Genomic DNA, 12,859 nt, shown 5'->3' on the forward strand with positions numbered 1-12,859 from the left:
ATGGCAGATACTGTGTTGAGCATGGCCAGGTCCATGGTGGGCGGCGCTCTCAGCAACGCAGCCTCTGCCGCCGCGGACGAGATGAGCCTTCTCATGGGCGTGCGCAAGGATATCTGGTATGCTTGCATGAACTTCTCTATTCAGGTCGCGCAACTTCCCTAGCCTCTTACATCTTTTTTTTCATTGCAAACCCAATTCCCCATTGTTGGTTGTATTTTGTTTGTGATAGAAAATATTTTGTTTCCCAACTCCGTTCGTGGAGCTGCATATATTATGGCCATATATTATTTAGATGTACCGTTCGATGTCTTAGCTGCAGGAATGGAACCATGATATGTTCAAAATAAAAGAATGGAACCATGCGTGTTGTAAATTTCTTTTTGGTGATCTTTGGCAGGTTCATCAAAGATGAGTTAGAGACTATGCAGGCATTCCTGGTGGTTGCTGAAGCAATGAAGGAGAAAGACCTGCTACTCAAGGTGTGGGCAAAGCAAGTGAGGGACCTGTCCTACAATATTGAAGATTGCCTTGGTGAATTCATGGTACATGTGGCAAGTAAAAGCTTGTCACAAAAGCTGATGAAGCTTAAAGATCGCCATCGAATCGCCATGCAGATCCGTGATCTCAAATCAAGAGTAGAAGAAGTGAGTAACAGGAACACACGGTACAACCTGATTGACAAGAACCTAGTCCTCGCCAGAGCCATTGATGAGAGGGAGTCTTGCATGGAAGATATTCGCAACCAGTCAGGTAGCAACATCGATGAAACTGAACTTGTGGGGTTTTCTAGGCCCAAACAAGAGTTGATAAAGCTTCTAGATGTCCATGCTAGAAATGGCCCTGCTCAGGTAGTATGTGTGGTTGGCATGGGTGGTTTGGGTAAGACTACTCTTACAAGGAAGGTTTATGAAAGCACGGAAAGCTTTACGTGTTGTGCATGGGTCACTGTCTCGCAGTCATTTGTCAGGATGGATCTTCTCAAAGGTATGATAAAGCAACTTCTTGGCGATCATGCATTAAACAAGCAACTTGAAGCAAATGTAGTGCAAGAACATATCCTCGCCGAATACCTACGAATAGAGCTACTTGAGAAGAGGTACTTTGTTGTTCTTGATGATTTATGGAACTTAGATGATTGGAAATGGATAAAAAGTATTGCTTTTCCTAGCAGTAACACCAAAGGTAGCCGAATAGTGGTAACAACACGAAATGTTGGTTTAGCTAAGGAGTGTACTTCGGAATCTTCTAGACCGCTTATCTACCACCATGAACCCCTAGAAACAAATGATGCCATAAAGTTGCTACTAAAGCGTACTAGGAAAAGTGAGGAAGACATGAAAAATCATCAAATGAAGGAAATAGTTACTAAGATAGTAAAAAAATCTGGCCGGTTACCCCTAGCTATACTCACAATTGGAGGCATGCTTTCCACTAGAATGATTAGTGAGTGGGAAACTATTTATGACCAGATCCCATCAGAGCTAGAGAGTAACCGAAGCCTTGAAGCGATGAGGAGGATGGTTACTCTTAGCTACCACCACTTGCCTTCTCATCTCAAGTCATGCTTTCTGTATATAAGCATATTCCCCGAAGACTTTCAAATCAAAAGGAGACGCCTAGTAGAAAGATGGATAGCCGAGGGGTTTGTTATTGCCACGGATGGAATGAATGCTCAGGATGTTGGGAATAGTTACTTTAAGGACCTAATATACCGAAGCATGATCCAGCCATCAAAAGTGAACATAGAAGGGACTGTGAAGGCATGTCAAGTTCATGATATCGTTCGGGATGTCATGATCTCGATTGCTAAAGAAGAAAAATTTGCATGCTCTGCGTGGGATAATGCAACTGGCATGGCAGGGGATAACTTTCGTCATGTAGCATATCAAGGCAGTTGGTGCCCAGATAAAGGCTTGGATTGGAACCATGTCCGGTCATTCACTGTGCTTGGTGAGAGACCCATGAAGCCAACACCTTCAGTTTGTTCACCCGACTTCAAGATGCTTAGAGTCCTGGATTTGTGTAATGCCATGTTTGATATCACACAAAAAGATATCAATTCCATAGGGATGTTGCGTCATTTGAAATATATCAGCATCCATAAATGCCTATCATATGTTTATAAACTCCCAAGATCCATCGGGAAGCTACAAGGGTTGCAAACTTTGGACTTAGGAATATGTTATGTGGCATCACTACCAACTGCGATCACTAAACTGGCAAGCCTTCGTAGCCTCCGTTGTAGCAAAGAAAGCATAGACTTTAGTTCGTACACAGATTACCCTGTGGTCTGGTTAGCCTCCACATTTTGTCTGCCTATTGTATACACTCCTTTAATTGATGCTGATGATCGTCCGGATATTATTATGATGGCACACATGGCCAGGACTGGCCGTTTGTCAAACTCTGAAGGTGTGAGAGTGCCCAAAGGGATCAGCAATCTAAAGGAGTTAGAGATCCTAGAAGTTGTGGATATTGAGCGAACTAGTGGGAAAGCAGTTAAAGAGCTCGGGGAGCTTATAAAGCTAAGAAGGTTAAGTTTGACACTAGGGGCAACTCAGCAAAAGAGCAAGATAGTTTGTGCATCCATTGAGAAGCTCACTTCCCTCCACTCTCTTAATATTAGCGTGGATTATGATTCTTGGAGAGGCCGTGCATCCCTCGAGTGCTTGCATTCAATTTCCACTGCCCCCCCTCTCCTGAGGACGCTGAAGTTGGCTGGTTGTCTTGGAGGCATGCCTGGCTGGGTTGGCGATCTGGTACATCTGGTAAAGATTGAGTTAAGGTGTACCAACCTGACGGAAGGAGATAAAACCCTAAACATACTAGGGGCACTGCCCAAGCTCATGCACCTTGAACTTGGTTTCGAATCTTATGTTGGAGAGATGCTTGTTTTCAGAACGGAAACTTTCACAAATCTCCGGAAACTTGTTATTTTCTGGCTGGACAAACTGAGCGAGTTGATATTTGAGATGGGCACCTCGCCCCACTTGGACAATATTGAAATCAGTCGTTGCAAGCTGGAATCAGGGATTACTGGTATCAAACATCTTCCAAGCCTCAAGGAAATTTCACTTGGTTACGATGGTAAAGTGGCGAGGCTTGGTATGCTCCAACGTGAAGTGGACACACACCCGAACCATCCTATTCTGCGGCTCAGGGATGACTGGACCCACCACGATCTGGATGCTGTCGTCCTCCAAGGATCCACTACTGTGGTACAAGCAGATCAAGCAACAGCGGGAGAGAGCTCACACCCGCAGGTGCCGACGGGGAGCGACAGGTCAGCTAATTTCTCTTCCCTTCAGACTAGCAGTACTAGCCATCGACCGATTAATATTATATACGGAGTACTTACAATCCATCTCTCTTCTCTTGCTTTTCTTGTCTCCCACAGCGAAGATGATCTACGGTGACGACGACTGAGTCTCCCCCTTCTCGCTCTGTATGCCGGCCCGGAGTCTCCCGCTTCTGGCTCATGTAGCTGCCTGCCCTGAAACACCATATTCTCATGCATGTGCCCGCCCCGTCAAATCTCCTAATTTTTTCACTTGATTCAGTCCGAGTTTCTAACAATGTTTCTCTCTCTGTCTCTCTCACAGCACATGTTCCTCGTTCCATCTTGTTGCCGGTGATCATGGCAACAACAGCGATGATACAGCCCTCTGTTCCGGTGTCTGTTGCTCCTCATTTGCTGCCACATCTGACTCCATGTTGGTACTACCACTCAAACCTCCTTCGATTTAATTGGTTCCATCTCTTGGAAGCATGTTTGATGATTACTAGTTGGTCACTTGGTTGTTCCAAACTCTGATTCAATGTGATGTAGTTAGTTCTGTAGCTATGTATCTGCTGGATTATCTTACAGTGTCAAGTTTTCCAGCCTGTGGGTTGCTGCTTTTGTAGTATCCATGGTCTTCTGCTTCGATTTTTCTTTGAGCATTTATTATTTCATATAGTCCACTTTGTACCAGAAAAATATCATACATACCCCTGTTTTAGTGTACGGAATGGTAACGCTTTTGTATTGTCAGAAATCGAGATATATACGAGGAGCTGGAGTGACTATGATAAATGATATCTGAGCAAGCATCTTCTCAATCTGAAGTGAACAAATATCCAGGCATCCTGTGCTGCAAAGCACACTCAGTGATCTCGAGGGAAATTGGACTTGGACACCACAGGACATTCTTTCTGAGCCACCTGAGAGTTCTGGGTCCAAACGCATCTGAATCGTGAACCATGAAGTGATGATCCTAATAACCGGTGAGTTCAGTGAGCAATAACTCCTCTTCTTTTCCAGTCATCATGCTACATGTACCTCACATACATTTGCTGATAGAATAAACTCATGCATGTTCTTTATATGTGTTTTCAGCTGGTCTGAAGACGTGGAACGATGATGGGTCTACGCCACACTGGCTGAAACGTGAATTAAGCTGCAGTTGCCCATTGCGTTCGCCACTATGGCCTATGATACAGCAACTTCATGTTCCAACGTTGTAAAAGGCTGAGGGAGAATTCTTTGTTACGGAGCAGGCTGAACATCATTCCAAGTTCTTACAAGGATTTTACAAGTGCCAACTGCTGGCCTAGAAGCCAACGAGTAATTTGAGAAGACCACGCCATGGAATAGATCTTGCTGATTCGTCGACAACAGCTCTGCAATCACTCTGTCCAAACTTAACAGGCGTACTCTCGCGTCTTTCGTGAAAGAAGCACAAGAATTACATGCCCGCACAACTCCATCTACGGATCTACCCCATCCAGTGGCTGAATTCAATGGCTGGCTGTATATATATGATTCAGTCTCTCTGTATATATATATGCGGTGTGATCGAAGTCGTTGTGAGAAAAATGCTGTGCACTGTTTGTAATTGTGTTGAGAACAATCAAACCAATTCAAGGGATGCCTATCAATGTTTTTCATTGTGCCTCTGAAACCTCTAGCTTAAGAGGTAGTGCTGTAAACATGTCAGCGCATTTGTGAACAACTAGTATAATTACTGTATTTATTTCCGTGGATGCATCATGCACACAGCGCCGTAGTTTATACTAGTACCTGTGTTGGCTGATGTTTTTCTAGATCTGTATCAGGCTTATAAACTTTTACGTCGAGTTAGAACTGCACTCTTCACTTGGTTAACAGAGAACTCTGCGCTCTTCACTTGGTTAACAGCTGTTGTTTTTTCCCAGATCTGTGATTAGGCACAGGCAAGTTCTGAGCTCTCTGACTTTGTTGAGTTGAGTTAGAAGTGCACATTCTTCAGTTAACATATCGCTGTGAGAATTCAGATAATCTTATCCTCACACCTTGTAATGCTCACACATCCAACTCAAACAACAGTACGAAAATAAATGTTCAGATGAGAGTTTAGAGTACTTGAGCTAGGCTGCATGACGAGAATGCACACAGACGCAAGATTCCGATAACATGAAACTACTGACTAAAGGAAAGCAAAAGTTGAATTACAAAAGCAATCATCACAATCAACTAAGGCGCCACTGGACATGAAGGGCCAATCTGTAGATTACGTAGGCATCCATGTTAGGAAAACTACACGCTTGGGTATTCTCCAATTATGCAAACACCTCTATAAACATGTCATGATGCTCCACACGCTGTAGAGACGGCTATAAACAGAGTGTAGATGAAAGAACCTTTTTATTTCTACATAGTCAAGTGACCAAATTCCTGCAATGGTTCCCACCCTAATAAGAAACTTAACCTATGATCCACATCATTGAGCCAAATTTCAAAAATATTTGCAACCCATGGTGGGTGTAAGGTAGAACATATGTTAATGATTGATCATATGGACCTAGCAAACTTGCATTAGAAGAATACATGTTTTATAGTCTTGTCCTGATGAAGAAACTTTTCTACATCCATGCCAATTTCGCTTAGCAATGTTATCTTTGGTGAGTATAACACCCCGACGGAGATATCACACAACCTTAGTTACCGAATCTTCATCTTACAAATCTTTTTATTATTACCAACTGACACATCTGACTGAACTAAATCGTTGACATAGAAACTCGTCTTTACCCTGCGTCAAGTGGAGCAAACCCAGACGCGGTAGTAATTCATTCCAAGATGCTAATCTTGGACCCACGAGATCTCATATGAACGTCACATTGGTTTCCAATACCCTAGCGAGCGTATCGATTTTGTGATGCGCAATATAATACGTAGCAGGATATTGTTCACCGGGCTAATACAATCACTTGTAGTGGGGCCTGAATTATTCTTCATTCATGTCCATATATACACACATCATCACTGGGATCTAGAATATATAGTCACATAAAAGAAAAGTTGGGACGGAAGATTGGGGAGAGGGCACTCACCCCGGTCCCCTTCCTCATCTCGTGTGTCCCAAACTTACCTTCATTTTTATGGTTAACAACATGTAAAATCAAAAACAGAAATGAAGCAGGGTATGCAAGTGTGTGCAAGCTACGATGATAGACATCATATATACCAGTTGAGGGTATAGTAAAAGCAAAGCAAAGAAGAGGGACATTTGTAATTGACTGCTTGATATGCACTTCTTCAATATATGAGTGTTCTACACTCTTTCATGGCAGTTATCTTTTATTTGTTCTTTGCTTCTTTATTTATCCTTGCTTATAAATCCATATATAAATATGTCCACTTTTGTGTCGAAACATAACATTTCTCACTTTAATGTTATCCAAATATGTCCAATTTTCAGCCAAAAGCCTAAAATTTCCCACTTTAATGGAGAAAATAATGTTATCTAATTTGCTTTCTCCCACAATTATAGGGGAGAAGCAACAAACAATCCTACAACCCAAAAAATTAATATAAGCTACATTTTCATGAAAAGATTATTTATAGAAAAAAAGGATGATGCTTGCATTCACGAGGATGTGGGATTGGACACTAGACACTTAGCACTTGATTCTCCTTTTCTCCTCTTCTTCTCGTAACTAGAACACCGACACACCCCTTTCCAAGAACATCAAAGAAACTTCTTTTTCTTCTTGTCATTATGTATAAGCGTCGGCGTAGATATTTCAACCCCTAGATCACATGCTCTTGCAACTTGATATCCCAAGCTCAGCCGCCAATATCTCATAGAACATCATTCAGAACACCACATCACAGTGGTGGGGCGTAAAATAATTTTGTTGCTCGGATATCAGCTTATTATTGCGTACGGTCCAAAGAGACCACCACAGAACCCTACTCCATACCACAGAACCTGAAATCTGTCAACACCGACATAGCATCAGCATGCGAATTCAACTCCCTGTCTGCAATATTGTTTCTTCATAAAAACAGCCAAACAAAAATACATCCAGAAGATGGGCAGACAAAACTTCCAGATGCCAATGCATTAGGGCATGACCAACGGTATGCCCCAGCCTGCAGATTCTTTGCGTGTAAACTTTGCAAAGCAAAGTGAGGAGAAAAAAAAAGGGTCCAGATGCTTCCTGTCCGGTGGGCCCCACCTGTCATAGCGGCATTCCACCAACCTCCCTTGGTTCCTCCGCTGTTAATATTTAAAGCCCAGCGACAGAGACAGAGGCGCAGATCAATCAATCAAACGCAAGGAAAATCAGAGCAAAAACCGCCGCTAAACCCTAGCCGCCGGCGAGATCCGGCGGAGCAGCGACCCTGCCGGCCGACCGTCCTCTTCCTCCTCCCTCAGGTATCGATCCCCACCATCCCTCTGCAACCTCTAACCTGCTCGGTCGGCCGGAGTAGACAGCGGCGGGTCGTGTGCGGATCAATCGGGGTTTCTGTTACGGACCACGAATCGGCTGTTGCTAGGACCTCCCTTACTCGCTCCAGCCCCGATCCCGCTGCTGGCACTACTCCTTGATTCCTCCGCCGACGAATGGCGTGCGTGCGTGCTCACATATTGATTTACTCTGCTTGTTACAGTAAACAGGGCATCTCTGTTTTCATGTTTAATAAACTGATGCTGATACAATCTGTTCGAGTTAGTCAGATGGTGATATAAAACTAGAATAGAACTATACTTTCAGAGGGCTTCGTTTTCTTTCTGTTTCCACGTCGGTCGAATCAATGCTGACACGGACTGTTTCGTTTCGTTTGCTCAGGCGCTGATATAAACCATGGCTTCACCATTCGGGGCCACCTCTACATGCGGCCTCAACGCTGCCGCTCCCAACGGATTCGCCACCAGGAAGCAGCTCTCCTTGGTTTTGCCGCCATCTGTTTCGTTTCCCCAGAAAATCAGGCCCAGGAGAAAGTGCAATGTCAAGGTGAACGCCGCAAAGGAGCTCTACTTCAACAAGGACGGGTCGGCCATCAGGAAGCTGCAAGTGAGTCGTACAAACTTATCCTTGCGCCTAGTTCGAGCCGTTCTTCTATCATCTGCACCGTCACATCGTATGCTAATAATTCCTGTCATGGCATTTCCCTCGCAGAATGGGGTCAACAAGCTGGCTGATCTGGTCGGAGTTACCCTTGGTCCTAAAGGGCGGAACGTCGTCCTCGAGAGCAAGTACGGGTCGCCTAGGATTGTCAATGACGGTGTTACGGTGGCAAAGGAGGTACGTCGCATTCTATTTATCATCTCTGCTGACAGTGCAACCCTGATGTCAGTTAAACTGTGCCTATGGATTTTTCTCACGATTGGCTGTGTATCAGGTTGAACTCGAAGACCCTGTTGAAAACATTGGAGCTAAACTGGTTAGGCAAGCTGCTGCTAAGACTAATGATCTGGCTGGTGACGGGACAACCACCTCTGTGATCCTTGCTCAAGGGATGATTGCTGAGGGTGTCAAGGTACACAATATAAACCTTGTTACCTGTGGTACCTACAGCGCAATTTTTTATCTAGTTCTCGAAATAATGTTGTTGTTTTTTCTCTGCCCAGATTGTAGCTGCTGGTGCTAATCCAGTACAGATCGCTCGTGGCATTGAGAAAACAGCCAAAGCATTAGTTGGTGAGCTCCGAAAGATGTCCAAGGAGGTAAGATCCGGTTAATCTTATTCTTTGCTGGAATTATATTGATCCTCAAAAAGAACTATATTTTCCGTGACATTCTGCGATAATAACTACTACTCTAATTTTGTGATGCAATCATAATATGCATCCGTTCTGGTGACTTTGGCTCCTATATTTATTAACGGTGTGGCTGCAGTACTGTGTATTCGGAATTCCAATTTACTGAATTGCATTCAATAATCCAGGTTGAAGATAGTGAACTTGCTGATGTTGCTGCTGTAAGTGCTGGAAATAACTATGAAATTGGCAACATGATAGCCGAGGCTATGAAAAAGGTTGGGCGGCAAGGGGTGGTCACACTTGAAGAGGGAAAGAGTGCTGAAAACAACCTCTATGTTGTTGAAGGAATGCAATTTGACCGTGGCTATATTTCTCCCTACTTTGTAACTGACAGCGAAAAAATGTCAGTAGAGTATGAGAACTGCAAGGTCTATTGCACTCTATCTTGCCAGCTTGTCTACTCAAATTTCTTTAACCACATGTGTTCCATCCTCTTAAACTGATATTTATTCTATTATCCAGCTGCTTCTTGTGGACAAGAAAATTAACAACGCTAGAGACCTCATCACTATTCTGGAGGATGCTATTAAGAGCGGATATCCAATTCTAATAATCGCAGAGGATATTGAGCAGGAAGCTCTTGCAACCCTTGTGGTTAATAGGCTTAGGGGCGCGTTGAAGATCGCTGCCATAAAAGCTCCTGGTTTTGGCGAGCGCAAGAGTCAATACCTGGATGATATTGCTACTCTGACAGGAGGTGCGTTTGATCTTTTGTGCTATTTGACATGTCTCATTGTGGTATCCGTTCACTCAAAAAGGTCATTCTTCATTCAGGCACTGTCATCAGAGAAGAAATTGGACTGTCGCTGGATAAAGCAGATGCAGAAGTCCTAGGAACTGCTGCCAAGGTTGTAATTACCAAAGATTCAACAACAATAGTTGGAGATGGTACTACACAGGAGGAAGTAACCAAAAGAGTCACACAAATCAAGAACCAAATTGAGGTATGTATAGTTTTAAACTAGTATTCTACGTTTCCCGGTCCTACTTGTCGAATAATCTTTGTTATTACTTTCTTCATGGCTCTTCTCCTTTTGTCCAGTCTTTTTTTGTTACTCTGCTTTTCCGTATATATAGTTTTAATTAGCTTCTGGAGCATGGTGCATGTAATTTGAAATATGCATGAAAATATTTGGACTAACTTTTTTGTTACAAAACATACTATTTTTTTCAGGCTTCTGAACAGGAATATGAAAAAGAAAAGCTACACGAAAGGGTAGCGAAATTATCTGGTGGTGTTGCTGTCATCCAGGTAGTGTTATGTTCCAATCTGAGATACCTCTTGATCTACTGTCTGTATTAGAAGAATATAACAGCTATAAAATGATACATCTTGGTTTGTAGGTCGGAGCACAGACTGAAACTGAGCTTAAGGAAAAGAAACTGAGGGTTGAAGACGCACTGAATGCAACAAAGGTAATGCTTTCTTCTGGCTCACATCCAATTGTTTTGGGGGGAGTTGTGTACGTATGTGCTCTCATTCAGAGAGGCTTCTGATGCACTGAAGCATCATGTTGATTGTACTATTACAGAAAAATCTTTATAATTGTTTGTTAGTTAACTGCTTGCTTTGTGTACAGGCGGCTGTCGAGGAAGGTATCGTGGTCGGTGGTGGCTGTACCCTTTTAAGGCTTGCATCAAAAGTTGATGCCATTAAAGAAACCCTTGAGAATGATGAACAGAAGGTATAGAAAAATTTAATGCCTCTTTCCCCGAGTTGCAATGTCAGAAGAAAACTAATTTTGGCTCAAAGTGCTTTTTTTTCTTTTATCTAAATGAACTGACTATGTCTTCGCCTTTTCAAGGTCGGCGCTGAGATTGTTAGGAAGTCCTTGAGTTATCCACTAAAATTAATTGCCAAAAACGCTGGTGTTAATGGCAGCGTGGTGACTGAAAAGGTTCGCCCTTGAATTATTTCTCAAGTATAAATTCATTGTGTAGCAACTTGCACGCAACTAATTTGGAACTTTCTTGCATTCAGGTCCTTGCCAATGACAACTTCAGATTTGGTTACAATGCTGCCACAGGGAAGTATGAGGATTTGATGGCTGCTGGTATTATTGATCCTACCAAGGTATGTGCTTGTGTGACAAATGCTTTCTTGATTTGTTTTTTTGAACTGAAAATGCTTTCTTGATTTGGAACTAATTCTCTCTTCTAAGCATGTTGTGTTATAACAATTTTTAAGAGAAAAGTATGCCGAGTTCTGCTTGGGAATGAGTAGATTGAGTGTTTTCCTGTACTCCGTCAGCCTTACATGTAAATCATACCGAAGCATGAAGCATGGCATTATCACCCATAGACTTGAGGAATGACTTGTTTGACAAGACTTTGTCTTGCAGGGGTTCCCACCCTGCTCGACTGCAACCAAATACTCAGCCTACCCTAGTTTCTCTGCATTGTGCCAGTACATTAACCTTATTCTTGCACAAAACAGGTGGCGAGGTGTTGCCTGGAGCATGCTGCATCCGTGGCCAAGACTTTCATCACCTCGGATGCTGTCGTCGTCGACATCAAGGAGGCTGAGCAGGCACCTGCTGCGAACCCAATGGCCGGTTCAGGTATATACATACATCATACAGAGACTATATGTTCGCTCCGTCATCTGCTATTTCTTAATTCAGGACTTTGCTTACACTTGTTTTAATATTCTGTGCAGGTTATGGCTTCTGATCCAGGTGAAATGCTCCTTTCTCCTGTTCCTTTTGGCATCATGTTGCATCGGATCGGAGGGTAGTTCATGAGAAGAAATTGCTGTGGCATCGTCGTGAGTCGAAGTGGCCTGTGCGAACACGGAACGATGTCATCTGGAACACATCATAGTTTAATTTTACACTAGCTAGTATTGAAAGGAACTGAACATATATTGTAGCTAGATAATATTGCCGGTCTTTAGTGATTAAAATGACCTGATCGAATGTGGGAACAGGGAAAACGAAGTGCTATTGCTATGTTTACCGTGCTAGTTGATGGACTGGGTTAAATCTTCTATTTGATGTGCCAAGCTAGCTTCCTGGAAAATCGCATCAAGCATAGCTAAAGAAAATTAATAAATAATCGCATCAAGCTGCCACTCCTCTGTCTCCTTTTCCTGTCGATCCCCCTACCCTGAAACTAAACATGAAGAGGAGGGTGCTGGTGGACGTCGGCATTTGCAGATTACTGTGCAGATTTGATTTGGTCTGCCGCACATCCTTCGCTGGAGTACTTTGGGAGAAGTTAAAGATTTGAAAGGATGAGCTAGAGTGGAAATCCATTTTAGCTCATAGGTGTAGATGCACCTACTGCCAGAAAAACATGCCATTCCCCGTTAGGCGCCTCCTACGTCATTTCCTGTTAAAAAAAAACGTATTCTATGGTGACTTGGGAAACCGGGGTAATTTTATAAAATGTTTTGTCTACTTTAATACAGTATTAGATTTTTCTAAACCTTGTGGTCAAAGCTGAACCTTTAGTTTTAGACTATAGTATATCAATGTCATAACAAAATTCTTAAACAAAGACTCATTCGTCATCGACGGGCACCGGCTGACGCAGTTCATATCGTTCACTGCTTGTCCTTTACACTCTTTCGGCCTGGGCGAAAGCTCCATGTAATTAATTTCCCTTGGGAAAAAAATGTCATAGAGTTCCGTCACCTTCTGCCTTAGCTTCTCCCACAGGGTAGACTGCAGACGCTGTGCCTGTGCGTGTAGTCTCCGTCTGCATCAGTCCACACGGCGGTTTGCTGGCCAAGTCGTCCCAACTCCCAACCAACCAAGTTGTGTCTCCATCCTTTGAAGTTT

General features: G+C 43.2%; 2 protein-coding genes across 2 annotated transcripts; both read left to right on the forward strand.

The window, feature by feature from the left end:
• On the forward strand, positions 1–4,065 carry LOC124689466 (disease resistance protein RPM1-like). Its single transcript, XM_047222990.1, has 3 exons — positions 1–116; positions 398–3,283; positions 4,035–4,065. The coding sequence occupies exons 1-3, from the start codon at positions 1–3 to the stop codon at positions 4,063–4,065; spliced, it is 3,033 nt and encodes a 1,010-aa protein (XP_047078946.1).
• Positions 4,066–7,575: 3,510 nt separating this feature from the next.
• On the forward strand, positions 7,576–12,025 carry LOC124691534 (ruBisCO large subunit-binding protein subunit beta, chloroplastic-like). The gene is made up of 15 exons (XM_047224821.1): positions 7,576–7,685; positions 8,101–8,325; positions 8,431–8,556; positions 8,654–8,791; positions 8,883–8,978; positions 9,200–9,442; positions 9,537–9,771; positions 9,849–10,018; positions 10,249–10,326; positions 10,419–10,490; positions 10,655–10,759; positions 10,880–10,972; positions 11,056–11,148; positions 11,512–11,635; positions 11,734–12,025. Exons 2-15 carry the CDS (start codon positions 8,116–8,118, stop codon positions 11,745–11,747), a joined length of 1,797 nt encoding a protein of 598 aa, XP_047080777.1. The 5' UTR covers positions 7,576–7,685; positions 8,101–8,115; the 3' UTR covers positions 11,748–12,025.
• Positions 12,026–12,859: the final 834 nt, after the last annotated feature.

Source organism: Lolium rigidum, chromosome 2 (assembly GCF_022539505.1).
Source record: "Lolium rigidum isolate FL_2022 chromosome 2, APGP_CSIRO_Lrig_0.1, whole genome shotgun sequence".
Lineage (NCBI taxonomy): Eukaryota > Viridiplantae > Streptophyta > Magnoliopsida > Poales > Poaceae > Lolium > Lolium rigidum.